We start from the raw sequence: 15098 nt of genomic DNA, 5'->3' as shown, positions 1-15098 counted from the left end.
ACCCCCACCCTAATAGCAGTTGTGTCATTTTGTACTCCTTTTAGTCTTGAGCAGGGAGGACGCCTGGAGGGCATTCCAGGCCCTAACCCCCTCCCCCCCCCACAGGGCAAAGGCAGCCTGTGATCCAAGGCGTGGAGCTACTTCCAGGAATTCAGAAGAGAAGGGTAGAGCTGCAGGGGTGGGGTGTGTACACTCGCGAGCTGGAGGACTAGCTCAGTGCTAGCTGGCTTGGCGGAGTGTGAGGGACTCTGACGAGGGGCCATAGCCTGAGGTCATCTGAACAGGGACTGCAAGGTCTGTGCTGGGTAAATTCTATACTCTCATGTATCTGGGAATTGGGCAAAACCTTAGTATGCTCAAGAGCAATCAGATACACCCACTATTTACATACACTTTCTTCTAATGTTTCATTTATTATTTATTGGGGGTGTGTGTCACAATGTGTATGAAGCTAGAAGAAAACTTGTGGGTGTGCTCATCCACCATGTGAGTCTTGGGGGATGGAACTCAGGTCCTTCAGTTTGGTGGCAGGTGTTTCTCATTGGCCCCAGAACTGTATTTATATTCCGTGTCTCTGAAAAGCACTGGAGACCAGGTTCATTCTGGTAGCTTCAGGCCTTGAGTGGTGGGGATGTAGTTCCACCAACCGCACAGTGTGCTGCCTCTGACTGTATGTACACTGGGCTCAGTCTCAGAAACTGCCCCAGGTTTAGTGGCAAGTAACACCTTACAAAAGATAGGTGACTACAATGGCTTGGGGCACAGGTCTGACTGCTTTCTGGGACCACTGCACTGTGGCTTTTAAGGGCTTTGTTATAAAATGTCCCCCTTAACTCTTGGAAACATATTTTGAGAGGAAGCCCAGCTAATCTGCTGTTCTCTACTGAGGGGCTGGCAGAGTCAAGCCAGGGTGATAGGGTAGGGTCACCAGCCATTGGTCATAGGGTCCCATTCCCTGGTGAGTAGCCATCCTGTGGCTGTCAGGGGGCTTAGAATCACACTAAGTGATGTGTACACTGCCAGTCAGGTGACTGTGCATGACGCTGAGCCACTTGGCTGGTTGGCTGCCCCATGAGGGAGATTTTATGCTCCAACTGGACCAAGGGTAGGGCCAGATGGGGGAATTCCTATGGAAAGAAGAGGCCTTTCTCTAAGCTGCACTTGGCAGGGGTGTGGGGCACGGTGGTGACTAGGCAACTGAAACCACCCAGAACTCAGCTTCCAGGACTGTCACTACAGATACAGAACCAGGCCACTGTGGACTAGGGATCTTGGGTTCCTTGTTCTCACAGCAGTATATGGTCCTAACCACAAGACCCACCTCAGTTTCTGCACTCATTGGGCCTCTACACTGGCCTCCAGCAGCAGCTGTTTCTGCAGTCTGTGCCCATCGCTCCTGAAAGACTATTATCCTTTGCCACATGAAAAGTATGAAATGTTTGTCTGAACATGAAGTTACAGCACCTTTCCCCTGCCCTGCAGAATCCTACAACCTGGATGTGGTTGGCCGGGGATGGATTCTCAGTGGGAAGTGACCTACAGTACCAAGGCTAAAAAGGCCATTACCCTTTGGGAGTAAGTTAAGTGGATGAATGCACTGGCAGCTCTGGGAGCATCAGTGCCATCTAAGGGGTCCTTTGCATGCTTCCCTGGACACCTGAGAAGCCAATGGAGGCCCCAACTTGCCTCAATTACAGCTTTGGGGCCATATGCTCATGTCATTCAGGCTGTCTGCTTATCCCCATTCAAGGTGAGGCCACCATCCCACCACTTCCATGATTCTTATGGCTACTCATATGAACCTCATATTGCCTTGTGTATTAGCTGTGCTTTCCACCTTTGGGGCAGGCTCTCACAAAAGCCTTGCTAGCCTCAAACTCTATGTAGCCAAGGATGATCTCAAACTGATCACCCTGCCTCTACCTGCCATCTGCAGGAATTACAGGTCTGCACCACCATGCCAGTATCTGGGCACATGGCCCAGTCTCAGTCTCTTTAATGTCTCTTCGATTTTATAGTCTCACCAGGTCAGATATGAAGCACACAGGGAACAGCCAGGCAGGCTGGGTGCTTCTTGTACAATAGACTGCTACCACTTCATCCTGCCAGAGACCATGGCTGCGGCTTTGTTGGGGATGCAAGGGTAAGGCTAGGGATGTATGGTCCTTCCTAGGGTGAGGTGGAACCTAGGTCTGAGGTCCCGGGTTACTTCCAACCCTGGATTTTATTATTTTATTTGCAGTGCTAAGGCTCAAATCTAGGCTCTCCTATATGTCAGGCACTCTGCTACTGAGCTACAGCCTTAGTCTCTTTTAAAATTGTCTTTTATTATATTTATTTATTTAGGATTTATTTGAGACAGGGTCTCACTATATAGCCCGGGTGGCCTTGAACCCCTCGATCCTCCTACTTTAGTCTCCCAAGTGCCTGAATTACAACCCATTCTACCAGGCCTGGCCAGACTGCGAATTTTCAGTCCCCGCAGTGAGGGCCTGAATAACCTTAGAGTGCTGGTCAGGACTGGGACAGAGGGCAAGAGTCAGCAGAGGTGCCTCAGGGACTCTGCCTCACCTTGTACATCACAGTCATCACAGAGCTGAGCCAGGACAGGTGGGAGGAAAGTCACCTTCCCACCCCAGCTGCTAGGCCCAGATCCTTTACAGGAGCAGAAGTGCAGACTACACCCCACACTGGCCCCTTAAGAGCTCTGTCCCCAGCAGAGCTCCAGCCCCAGACTGGTTCTTGGCAGTGACCTGACCCCGGAGGGGGGGGGTGTCTCAGGATTTCCACTGGGGGCTCCTGGGGTCTTCAGGCTTCTCTGCAGGTGGGGCTGAGGTCAGTGGGGCATCCAGGGCTTGTCTCCGGATAAGCTCTGCATACAGCCCGCCCTTTTTAAGGAGTTCTTCGTGGGTCCCGGCCTGGAGACAGAAGGAGTGTCATTTTAACAGAGCTAAACTTAGAGCGAGGCCCAGCCTCAACCACCTGTTAGGCTCCCAGTCACTTAAGCTAGTGCCCCTTATAGAGATACTTGACAACTCCGGGCTCATTTTAAATGAAACACCTCGGACATAGCTTGATTAGTCAATGCCACCTCCTGCTCAGCTGACATTGAGAGGTCTGATCCCTCCTGTGTTTCCTTCCGCTGGGGCTGTGAGATATACATGCATAAGCTCTGAGTTCTGCCCCTGACTGCTCCCGTACAAGTCCCTGGTCTACAGAGGTAGTTCCAGGACAGCCACGGCTACACAGAAAAAGCTGAATAGGTTTCTCAAAAACCCCACAAGTCCCTGAGGCGATATCTGAGCCCCTGGCCAGCTCTGCGCTCTGCCTCAGTTTCTTCACCAACACATACACATGCTCTGGTCCTGGGAGCCTGCAGCTCACCTCTCCCAGAGGTCAGAGCTTATCTGCAGACAGGAAGACCTTGGTCTGTTGGGGTGTTGTTCCCAGAACATGACCTCAAGCACCTGGAGCCAAGCCAGATGCTCATATAGCTTAGCTATGCTACCTGAGCCACTGCCCACTCCCAGCCCGACTGACCTCACAGACTTGGCCATTGGCCATGACGACGATGCAGTGGGCTGCCCGAACAGTACTGAGCCGGTGGGCAATGACTAACACGGTGCGACCAGTGCTGGCCCGGTCCAGTGCCTCCTGCACTACCCTTTCAGATTCTGCATCTAGGGCACTGGTTGCCTCGTCCAGGATCAACACAGTGGGATGCTTGATGAGGGCACGTGCGATGGCGAGGCGCTGCTTCTGGCCACCAGACAAGGTTGTACCCCGCTCACCTAGGGAAAGAGGGGACAGGATCTGAAGTGATCCTTGGCTCCACACTTGGTGGTGGTAGGCAATGTGCACTGGATACTTAGGAACTTCCATCAGGCTCCTCTCAGGACCCCGTCTCTACCCTGTGTGCACACTTGTCAGTCCGAGAGCTCCAGCAGGATAGTGCACACAAAACACATGCATGAGTGCCCCTTCCTAGGCGGGTCTCTGAGCTGAGTGAGCAGTTCCCAGCAGGTGCCTACAGCAACAACTAGCTTCCGGGATCCCAGCCTCAGCTGTAGTAAGACCACTTGGTAACCAAGCATGAGCAGTGCAGCAAAAATGCTAAACACAGAAGCACCTGAAGCCACAGAGGGCAGGCGTGACATTCTGGGAGCCACAAATAACCTCAAGGGACTGCAAAAGAATGGCAGGGTCACAGGTCAGTAAGGGGAACAGTCCTGGGAAGCCCGATAACAAGGGACACTGGAATTAAAAGCACAAGGAAGTGCCCACTAGGAGAGATGACAAGGGCCTCCCATGAGAACAACACAGAGCCCTGAGCATGTAAGCACAGCAACATTAGGACCTGAAGGGACTGCTAGAGATGGGCACAGGCTGAAAGATCCAGGTCAGTAGCTGAGAAGCCTCGAGAGGTACTGGAACATTCTGTACATAACCCAACAGCTGGCTAGCACATACTCTCTATATGATACATACAGCCCCAGAGTTGGACAGAAGAGCTGTAGGGATGAACATCCAAGGCTCAGGGTGTCACAGGCACGAGCTAGTGTGCTACTGTATGGTCCAGTACCCTGAAATGAGAAAGGCCTGCACAAGATGCCAGCCTGTTGTGCTGAGGGATGCCACTGAAGTGCAAGAGACCTGGGGTATTCTGGGAACCAGAAGAACAGAGACAGTTTTGGGAGGAGTCTTCTTTCCTGTCTTGGGTTGTGGTAGGGTATACAAGTCCCATTTACCGTTCTCCCATTTACCACTGTTATATTCTCTGTCTCCTCTCAGAGCCCTGTCTAGTCTGTTATGCCTAAGTCACATGAGCTGGAGTTCTGTCCCCGTAGAGCCACCTTTGTCCCCTCAGCCACAGTCTGGCACTTCCTGGTTTCTATTCTATCTCTGAGCTGCCCCTCTCAAGCAACTGAGTTGCTCATTGCCTGTAGAACCCTGGCTCCTGAGCCTCACCACTGCCCTGATGACCCAGTAGCTTCCCTCCAAGGGACCCACCAACCACGGTACTGTAGCCATCAGGGAAGCTGCTGATGAACTCGTGGGCGTTGGCTTCTCTTGCAGCTGTATACACCTCTTCATCAGAAGCGTCCACTTTCCCGAATCGGATATTCTCCATGATGGTTGTTCCAAATAGGACTGGCTCCTGCAAGGTTGAAGGGCACAGGAACACAGAGATGGCATTTACAGACTACACTGAGTTCAGTCTCAGAATTTGGGGACTACCATGAGCACCAGGGACCTATTTTAGAGAACCCCAATTGCAGGGAGGGTCTGAAGTTCAAAGCCAGACTCCAATCATGTGAGGACAGGGTGGCTCATTCAGTGGGACACAGACTCCCTCACCAAAGGTGTTGATGGACAGGCCCTATAAAGTGATAGCGGGCCATTTGAGTTTTAGTCTCTTCCTACATGTGGGTAGTTGTCACTCCCATAGTGGTGTGTTGGCTTTATCTCTAGCCCACAAAGAAAAAAATGGCCCCTTGTTGGGTTTGGTGGGTGGTGGCCACTGGCAGTCTCAGGACCTCTGCTTCCAGATCCTAAGACTGCAGTGTCTATGCTCTGGAGTACGAGGATCGAGCTATAGCTGTCTGGGAGAGGACATCCTGGACCTAGAGAATGGACTCAGAGGATCAGGGAGAGAAGTAGTGGACAAGAAAGAAAAGGGGCTCCAGTTTGATGTTCAGACCCTGCCAGCCTCTGCCCTTCACCTGGCTGATGAAGCCGATGACCTGGCTCCGAAGCCAGGAGGGGTTGAGAGTTCGCAGGTCGTGCCCATCCAGTGTCACCATGCCAGCTGTGGGGTCATAGAAGCGCTCCAGCAGGGAAGCCACTGTGGTCTTTCCTGGAGGAAGGGGAAGTTGGAGGTGTGGGGAGAGAAGGGAGGGTTTTGGAGACTCTCCCAGCAAAGAGGGGCCCTTGTGGCATGGAGGATACCCATCCCAGGTAGGAGCAGGAACTAATAGGGTTTGCTACCAGCCATGCTCCAAGCGGTTACCAAAAAATGAACCAGAGAACAGGAGATGGTGAGGTTCTCCTTACCTCCCCCAGACTGGCCCACAAGGGCCACAATCTTGCCAGGTGGCAGCGTCAGGGTGAAGTCTTTGAGCACCTCGAAGCCGGGGCGGCAGGGGTAACTGTGGATGACCAAGTGAGCCCCAGTCAGGCCGGTTTTCTGAACCTTACTGTCCTTCTAAGTCCCCGGACAGAGCCTTGCTTACCGGGAGTATTCTGTTAGAATGCCTCCCGACTTCCTCTCATGCTCAGCCCACCCACCAATGCTGACCTGAAGCTGACATTCTGGAAGGTGATGGAGCCATGGAGGTCCTTGCTGGGGATGCAGTAGCCCCCTGTCAATGGGATGCAGGGGCTCAGGGCCATGTACTCAAAGACGCGGGCACCTGCACTCATTCCACGTACCACCTGCAGAGGGAATCCAGCTTGTAGTTTAAATTAGAAACTGGGGCTCCCATGGAAGGGGGCTTCTGGTACTGGATAGGGCTGTAGTGTGTCTATCCAGAGCTCTCACAGCCACACACACACACACACACACCATCTTGGGACAATCTCACTTACCTGACCAAACAGGACAGAGAGACTGGCCATAGACCTGTTAGGTGAGAGAGTTGGAAGAGGTGTTAATAAGAGCCGGAGAGAAGGGAAAGGTTGTGGTAGGAGAGACAAGGACACAGGGCTAATGCAGAGAAGGCCCCCAATATCTTATGGCTACAGGAGCCGTGACCCTGTGATACCAGATCACTAAGCTTCTGTCTCCTCTCCAGTTACGGGCTAAGCCAGGATCTGAGGATGCTCCAGGAGGTAGTGAATGTGGGACGTGCCTGGGACTCAATGGTATGCCCAAATGCTTCCAGGCCTTCAGTAGGCAGGGTGAAGCTGGTCCACAGCACTATAGAGGACATCAGCAAAATGGAAAGGGTATAACTGATCCCATGACCTCTACCTGACCTGACTGGGTGGATGCCTTGATAGAGGTCACAGGGATAGGTGTAGGTCCACAGTGGGAGGACAGATCTAATGCTAGACATCGGGGGAACAAGGACTCACTTTCAAAGCAAGGTGAGAAGGAGTCACGCCCTTTCAGAAAATGAAGAAAATAGGGGCCAGGCTATACGGGGAAGCCCTGGAGAGCCCCCAAAGCAAAACTCCCCCACAAAGCTTTTACTGTGGGTTTGCCCTAAAGTTGGGTATGTGTAGGAGATGGCATGTGTTTATCTGTCTAGACAGTGGGTCACCTCCTTTGTCTTGGCAGGGCTGGGGCTGGAGCTGGTCGCCTACTATGAGCTAAGGAGGCAGATGAGTCAACAGCCTTAGTCACGGTCCCCAGTGGGTTGGCCAACCCATCACTGTATATGCAGCTGTGTGCAATGGGTCCTTTCTGAGGAAAAAGGCTGCCATCCCAGAAAGCTATGGGACAAATTCACTTTTTCTTTAAAAGGTGCTAGAGTAAGCACCTTAAAGTTCCCAAGGAAACAGTTATGGAAGGCTTAGGGAAATAGGCACTTGTCAGGAGCAGAAGGCTGTGGAGGGCGGGGCTGGGTGGGTGAGTTATCTGTGGATGTGGATGGGACCGGCTCACAGGAGACCTGGAAGCCATTAGAGCCTGGCAAAGGGGCCAACCGCAACTGAAATCCAAAACACACATGACTCACGGGAGTGCCCTGACCTTGCTCTGAGAGCTGGCACAATGGGGCCAGCTGCAGACTGATGAAGTGAACTGGCCCGGACAAGTTCCCTAGGAGACCATCCATTCTCTGACAAAAGGAACACTTAGCTGGGACTGCTCTGTCCTGCTCATTCTTCCCTTTGGACCTCAGCCCCGACATGTGGACCCTTGGATACACAGCAAGGGCCAGGAAGAAACACAGCAGCTTCCTTAAGGAGGCCGATTCCTCCAGGTGGCTGGTGATGGCGATCTGACCGGGGCTTGAGATGGTGCAGGCTGCCCCCAGGGCTGCCCCGCAGTTACAAGCACAGTGTTGCTTAGGGCTTAGTAGTACAGTAGTAGGCAGGTAAGAACATGAAGGTGGGAGGTGTGTGCCCAGGGAGTAGAGCCAAGTAGTTAGGCTGAGTGCACGGCACAAGAAGGATCATGAGGTGCTAGAGTCCAAGCTGACCAGGCAATTAATTAGGTAGGCGAGGTAGCAGAGGGGACATGGTGATTGCCACCTCTTCTGCAATCAGAGCACCTAGATCCCAAAGACAAGAAGGAACAGCTGCTGGGCCAGAGGGTCTGAAGGTCCTTGGTGTGAAGCAGGAAGGGAACCAGGGGCAATGCTCATGCAGCTGGGAACCAGGTGTACTCTGCAGACCTCTGGCTGCAGTGGGGATGGGACTGTTCTACCATACTCAGGATTGGCCTTACTTCACCTGGGCACTGTCACTAAACCATACTCTAAGAAACTGTGGAGTTACAGCAATGGCAAGATAGGACTCTGGGCAGGGACAGGGCTCCACTGGGAACAGATTGTCATCTCTAGCTGGGCAGTCTTGATGCACACCTTTAATCCCAGGACTTGGGAGGCAGAAGCAGGCGGATCTCTGTGACTTTGAGGCTAGCCTGAACTACATAGTTAGTTCTAGGACAGCCAGAGCTACACAGAGAAACTCTGTCTAACCCCCTCCTCAAAAGTTTTATCTCTGTATGGAAGGATCAATTTGAGGAAGGGGGGCACTTCTTGACATGGAAGGTGCTAATATGTCTTTGCTCTTAATTATTTATTATAGTATACTCACTCTTTATTTATAATATATATTTATATGTTTATGCTTGCTATGTATAGGGAAAGCAAGGTAGAAAACAACAGAACGTGTTTGAGTTTCATTGAGAAAGAGAAGGGGATTACATTAGAAGCCCATAAGGGGAGTCCACTGAGGCTGCCTTATGCCCAAGGGGACAGATGAGCTCCAGGTTGCCGCACAGGGTAGATGGGGCTCAACTAAGCAAGGAGTAGCATTTGTGCAGTAAGGAGGCTGTGTCTCATCCCAAGAAATGGTCTGAGGCCAAGACAGCCCTTAAAAAAGCCTGTCAAGGATGGTCTATCTACAGAATACTCAGTTCTGACACATGCCACAAGATAGAGGGGACCCTTACCCCCAAAGCACTGTGCTGGGTGAAAGCAGCCAGGCACAAAGGGAGGGATGATGTGTGATCGCTCTTCTGTGTGCTCTTTAGTGTGGCCAGGGTCACAGAAGGCAGACAGTAGAAGGGTGCCAGAGCTGGGGAGAAGTAGGAAGCTAGTATTTAAAGGGAGTGAAGTCTCACTTTTGTGGGAAGCTAACGTTCAGGTGATGGGTGTCAGTGGTGGCTGGAACACTGGGACACGCACAACGCGACCACAGTGGATACTTAAAAATGGCTAAGGTGGTAAATTTTCCATTGTCTATGTTACCACAATTCACTTGGTTTTTGAAAGCTTCTCAAGAACACTTGAGGATTGTCTGGAAAGCTAATGATGCTGACTGCATTCCTGAATACAGGCTCAGTGAAGCCAGAGAAGGCTCTGGTGGAAGTTTTGGGGCTCTTCCCTGTGCTGTGTTTCCTTGGGGGACCAGGCAGGGTTAGTGTTATGCACTAGCCCCTCCTCCAAGCGTGCTGGCACCCCTGTTCTCCTAGTAAGCAGGGTTATGGGAGGATGGGACAGATGAAGACAGAACTACTGAGAGATGAGAATGGTCCCCACTCACCTCTGTACCGTCTGGGAAGCCACCAGGAAGGACATGAGGTCTCCCCCTCTCAGCTGCTGTCCAGCCACAAGGGAGCCACCAATGAACAGGGTGCCCAAGACCATACCTACACGGAAAGGGGCCAGGCAGTGAGGCAGGAAGTGGCTAGAGATGAGGGCTGAGTCCTGAGTCTTATCCCTGCTCTGCCACCAGCTGACTTTTAGGCCTGAATTCCTTATTTGCAAAACAAGATGAGCATGCCAGGTTTAATGATATTTAGTTAACACTCATGAGGCTAAGGCAGGAGGATTATGAGTTCAAGGCAGCCTGGGATACAGAAAAAGTCTGAAGTTAGCCTAGGTGACTTAGTGAAGGGCTGGGGAGATGGCTCAGTAAGTAAGGGCACACATGGCTCAGGCTGAGGACCTGAGTTCAGTTCCCAGCAGCCACATCAGGCAGCTCACAACTGCCTGTAACTTCAGCTCTGGTGGCCTCTGTGGGCCCTGCACTCACATACACAGACCCACATGTACACATAATTTAAAAATAAAAAAAAAAAATGAGGGGCTAGAGAGATAGCTCAGTGGTTAAGAGCATTAATTGCTCTTCCTGGGTCCTGAGTTCAATTTCCACAACCACATGGTGGCTCACAACCATCTGTAATGAGATCTGGTGCCCTCTTTTGGTCTGTAGGTATACAGACAGAACACTGTATAATAAATAAATAAATAAATAAATAAATAAATATCTTAAAAAAAAAACCCTATAAAGGGCTGGAGAGACAGATCAGTAGTAGTAGTTTTCCTAAAATGCTTAAGGTCCCGATTCTACCCTAGTGGCACAAAAATAAATAGGAGTGGGGAGGGACAAGAGTACACACACTCCCTAAGGGTGCTCTGTAGCATTCTCCGTAAGCTAAGGAAGGAATGTCACTCTCTAGTTCCCTACAGTTGTTGGTAGCTGGAGCATCTCACAAATGAAGGTACATCTGGGCAGGTGGAGACTGCTGCCTATCTCTGCTCTCACCTAGTCCATGCCCACGTCCCCTCCCAGGCAGGGCCTCATTCACTCACAGTTAAAAGCGATGTTGGAGAGCCCTTGGAACAAGGCAATGCCCCTGCCCAGCTCTTCTGCTTTACAGCGGCATGACTCCAGCTCTGTTTGATAGCGTCTGGGAAGAAAGGCCAGGCTGGGCACTCAGGAAGCATCCGGGCTGAGGGCCAGGGCAAGGGAGGGTATGTGACAATGATGGACCCATTTTGTATTCTGCTTTCCCAGGACTTACTCCTCTTCCCTCTCCTCCATAGCAAAGGCCCGCACAGTCCGAACATTGCCTAGGGCCTCGTCTGCTACGCCTGTTGCCCTGGCAATCTGCATGGAGACAGAGAAACAGGGAGTAGGTTATAGACAGGAAGAGGGGCAACGAGGGTCAAGAGGAATGGGCCAGAAATGCTAGGAAGAAACAAGGGAGACATGTCAAGAATTCCAGTACCTGCTCCTGACATTGGCGAGACAACTTTCGGAGACCTGAGCCCATCAGGGTGCCCACTCCCATGAGGGCAGGTGTGGCGATAGCCAGCAGCAGTGTGAGGCGTGGGGACAGCATAGACAGGGAAACCAGGCTACCAATCACTTGGGTACAACTGCGCAGTCCCTGGGTAGCGAGAGGAAGACAGGAGGCTTTGGAGCATCAGCACGCGAGGGTGGGATGGGTACAGCTCTGGAGGTCCTGGGGCAGTCAATGGTGATCACTTGATCACAAGCTGTGGAAGTGACAGGGTGGGAATGTCCACAGGCTAAACTCCTTTGACTCTAGACAAATCCATTGCTTATTTCTGTTCTGGACACACTGAGCTGCACAGGGATACGCTGACTGCCACGGGCCAGTGTTCTGCCAAACCTGGAGCCAGGTGAGGGAGGGGCTCACAGGGTGGGCTGTCAGTACGCAGGAGAGTCATTCATGAATTCAATGCTGACTAGCAAAGGGCACAAAGGGGTCAGGCTGGGTCAAGTGAGTTTACTCCTACCAGGGTGGTTCATAATGGCCTATAAATGGCTTTCTGGGGGAGCCAGGGTTTCAGAACATGGAGCAACAATCTTTCCTGACCTTGACACTGTCCTGTGACTCCCTCCAGATTCATTGTTTTCTTTATCTCACACTTTCCCCAGGAGTAGTAAGCCTCACTCTACTGAGAGCTGGGCAGGGGCACTGCCTTGTTCCAGCGCAATTTCAGGATGTCAGAGCTGGGGCAGGCAAGTCTGGCTGCTGACTTTGCACAAGGGCCTGACCCACTGACCTGGGAGATGACAAGCTTGAAGGACGACTTGAATTCTTGCACGTCGGTAGTCAAGCGGCTCACTAGCTGCCCTGTCTTTTTGGCATCAAAGAAAGCAATGTCTTGCCTGGCAGTAAAACATGATGGTAGTAGGTGGAGGAAGACAGGGAGATGTTACTTCAGGATCTGGCCCTCCGAGACCTCCTGGGAGCCATCAGTCACCCTGGACCCACCCCCTACAGCTGGCAGTACCGGAGCAGGGAGCTGAAAAGGGCTTTCCTCATGTCCATGGCCATGCGCTCACCGATGTGGGACAGCAGCACTAGGTATCCGAAGGTCAGCAATCCCTGTAAGAGAGGCCTGGTACTCAGGGAGGCCCCAGGAAGGCTGCTGTGAGCCCCAGGCCCTCCCACCCCACTGTACCTGAACACCGTAGAGTAGGAGCAGCTGGGTACTGAGCCTACGGGACTCAGACACGAAACTCCCCACACGGTCCCTCATGTACTTGGCCACAATCTCCACCAGCTGGCCCAGGAGCAGGGGGATCTGCACATTCACTAGTGCCGCACCCAAGGCCAGCTGAAATGGGGACAAAGGGGAAAGACACTTGGAGAGGAGGCCATATTTGTCCCCTCCCCAGTTCTGACTTTGGCTTCTCCTTTCCCCTTACTGAGCCTTGTCCACCCTGGGGCTGCTCATGTGGTCACAGAAGCTTCCAGGCCTCCAGCCCGAGTTCTCATATCCCACAAACTCAGTCACCCCGCATGGGTCATCCTGATGCCCAGAGCCCAGGCGGCCCTTGCTGTTCCCACAAGGCAGAAATGCTGTTCCTGTGCAACTCAGGTTTGGAGCTGCCTAGGCCTTTCCTGGCTTGAGCATAGAGGGGCAGGGAAAGCCTCACCACAATGGCTACCCCCAGGGCCAGCAGATGGGGGTGAAGGAAATGCCAGAACAGCTTCCAGTTAAAACGCAGCTCCAGGGCACTGGGTGTGTGCTGGGCAGGACGGGATCCTTCAGCTTCACAGAGTGCTACAAGGCAGAGGCGGGGATGCTGCCACAGCACTGCAGGAACCACCAAGGTTCCCCCAACCCAACACCAGGCAGAGGGGCTCTGTCGGGAAGCTGGTGGGACTCGAGGGAGGTGAGCCCGGAGCTGGGCCACTGCCCGGAGGAGGCAGGAGCTGAATCGGTCATCTGAAGACCTGTAGATAGGAAAAGGCATTGACAGCTGTGGTTCTGGTTGTCCTTCAAATGACTAACCACTCCCCTGGGCTCTGGGTGAGCCTCTGGAACAGCATTTTATCTGCTGCCTCTCCTAGGGACAGTTTTTATTTTACTTTACTTTTGAGATAAGATCTACTAATATTCCCCAGCCTGGCCTTGAACTTCTGCTCCCAAATGACCCTCCTGTTCAGCTTCCTGAGTAGCTATGACTACAGGTATGTGCTACCTCACCTAGAGTGAATGTCTTAGGACAGTCTTAAGCAGCTCTGGTTTGTAAGACACTTGCACATATGCGGAATGCAATGTTATCAGACTACACTCTTAAGAGTCTTTCCCCTAGCATTGCCTTTCAGCCAGCATCAGCCAGCATCAGCCAGCAAGGCCCCCAATTAGCCTCCAGCATCCTGGTCAGCACAGGTCTCCAGCCTGTCAGAGTGAGAAGAGTCATGGAGTGGCAGCCAGCCCCAGGCCTCCTTTACAGGGCAGACCAAGGCTTCCAAGAGGCTGGCTCAGAGAAAATCCTGGGGCAAGCTTCTTTGAGCCTGGCCCTGCACATGTGCAAGGTAATCAACACGGCAGCCACGACCTAGAAATAGTGAGTTGATGGTCCATAGTCCCTCCATGACTCTAGAAGATGCCCTTATTCTCTCTTGGTAAGAACAACAACAGGCAGGTGGTACAATTTGTCCCAAGGGATGAGATGGGGAAGAGGGAACTTCGCTGTCTGGTTCCAGAGTCCTACAGTTCATTCTACCGTCCTAAATTTGATATGGCCAAAGCTATGTGTGGTAGTCGAGGCCAGAGAGGCCCCAAAGCCTTTGGACTTATTTTACCCCATTACCCTACCTCATAGGTAGGCCCTGAGTGCCTGATGCATGAAGACAGAGGGCCAGACATTCCTCTTCCACTGCTGACAGAAGACACAGAAAAACACAAAGGACCAATCTCATCCTCTTAGATGGCCAAGTCCTTTTTTCCTTCAGGTCTCAGAAGTACATAATGGAAAAGTAGATTCAACTGCTTACAACATCTGTGAACTTAGTGTGTCATAGAGTATGGAACTGACCAAGTTGGGCAAAGCAAATTCCTTCTCCCGGGGTCATGCTGGTTGGGGCAAGGGTGGGGTGAAGAGCAGCAGGTGGGGTCATGCTGGTTGGGGTAAGGGTGGAGTGAAGAGGCCTAGAGGTCGGAGAGCAGCAGGCACCGCTGTGTTTGACAAAAGCATCAGAAGAGGCACTGGTGAATGGGCGCTGGTCAAGTTCAGACAGGGATAGAGGGGAGGGGAGACAATGGAACGCTCTCAGGAGCTTCTGCAGTAAGAGTAAGAGTTTCAGCAACAATGTAGCTGTGACAGGGCACATGGGGAGGGAGAGGAAGCAGGTGCCCTGCCCCAGTCATCCCAGTCTCTGCAAAGCACCGGGATGTGAGAAGACCACATTGCTGGCTCTTCAGGGCCGTCTGTGGTTTTTAGGATAAGGCATAATGAAATCAGATTTGTATTTTAGAAGTCATAGGAGAAGAGCGGAGGGGAAGGCCAGGGCAGAGGGAGTCTTTTGGAGCAGAGGTTATCTGGCCAAAAGTACACAAAGGAATGCTCAAAACAGACTAATGAGGAGGATGACACAAGCGGGGTGTGGCCGTGCATTTCTGAAATCCCAGACTTGGGAGGCTGAAGCTGGAAGATTTCAAGTTCAAGGCCAGCTGGTGCTACAAAGTGAGACCTCATTAACAATTCCATAGTGCTCTTATAGAGGACCTGAGGTTGATTCCAGCACTCCTATCAGGAAGCTCACAACAGTAATTGCAGCTTGAGGGGATCCAATCTCTCTGGCCTCCTCTGACACCTGTGCTATTGTACATATAACCCTCACACACACACACACACACACACACACACACAAA

General features: G+C 52.1%; 1 protein-coding gene across 2 annotated transcripts in view; it reads right to left on the bottom strand.

Annotated features, from left to right (window-relative positions):
- Positions 1-2306: 2306 nt before the first annotated feature.
- Abcb8 (ATP binding cassette subfamily B member 8) overlaps positions 2307-15098 on the bottom strand; it is a 16056-nt gene continuing 3264 nt past the window's right edge. The window contains exons 2-16 of one of the 2 annotated variants that reach the window (XM_005367408.2): positions 12874-13174; positions 12396-12551; positions 12225-12319; positions 11994-12099; positions 11189-11350; positions 10982-11067; positions 10770-10867; positions 9718-9823; positions 6589-6622; positions 6299-6435; positions 6055-6149; positions 5724-5857; positions 5011-5158; positions 3541-3791; positions 2307-2918 (exon numbers count right to left, since the gene is read on the bottom strand). In XM_005367408.2, the coding sequence (XP_005367465.1) occupies positions 2778-2918; positions 3541-3791; positions 5011-5158; positions 5724-5857; positions 6055-6149; positions 6299-6435; positions 6589-6622; positions 9718-9823; positions 10770-10867; positions 10982-11067; positions 11189-11350; positions 11994-12099; positions 12225-12319; positions 12396-12551; positions 12874-13174 (2050 nt within the window). In that variant the 3' untranslated portion in view covers positions 2307-2777. The remainder of the gene's footprint in view (positions 2919-3540; positions 3792-5010; positions 5159-5723; positions 5858-6054; positions 6150-6298; positions 6436-6588; positions 6623-9717; positions 9824-10769; positions 10868-10981; positions 11068-11188; positions 11351-11993; positions 12100-12224; positions 12320-12395; positions 12552-12873; positions 13175-15098) is intronic. The other variant, XM_013353899.1, reaches the window with a different exon arrangement.

The sequence above is a fragment of the Microtus ochrogaster genome, unplaced genomic scaffold, assembly GCF_000317375.1.
Source record: "Microtus ochrogaster isolate Prairie Vole_2 unplaced genomic scaffold, MicOch1.0 UNK18, whole genome shotgun sequence".
In the NCBI taxonomy this organism is placed as follows: Eukaryota; Metazoa; Chordata; class Mammalia; order Rodentia; family Cricetidae; genus Microtus; species Microtus ochrogaster.
The sequence above is the reverse complement of the archived record's forward strand: the minus strand, read 5'-3'. Positions and strand labels throughout refer to the sequence as shown.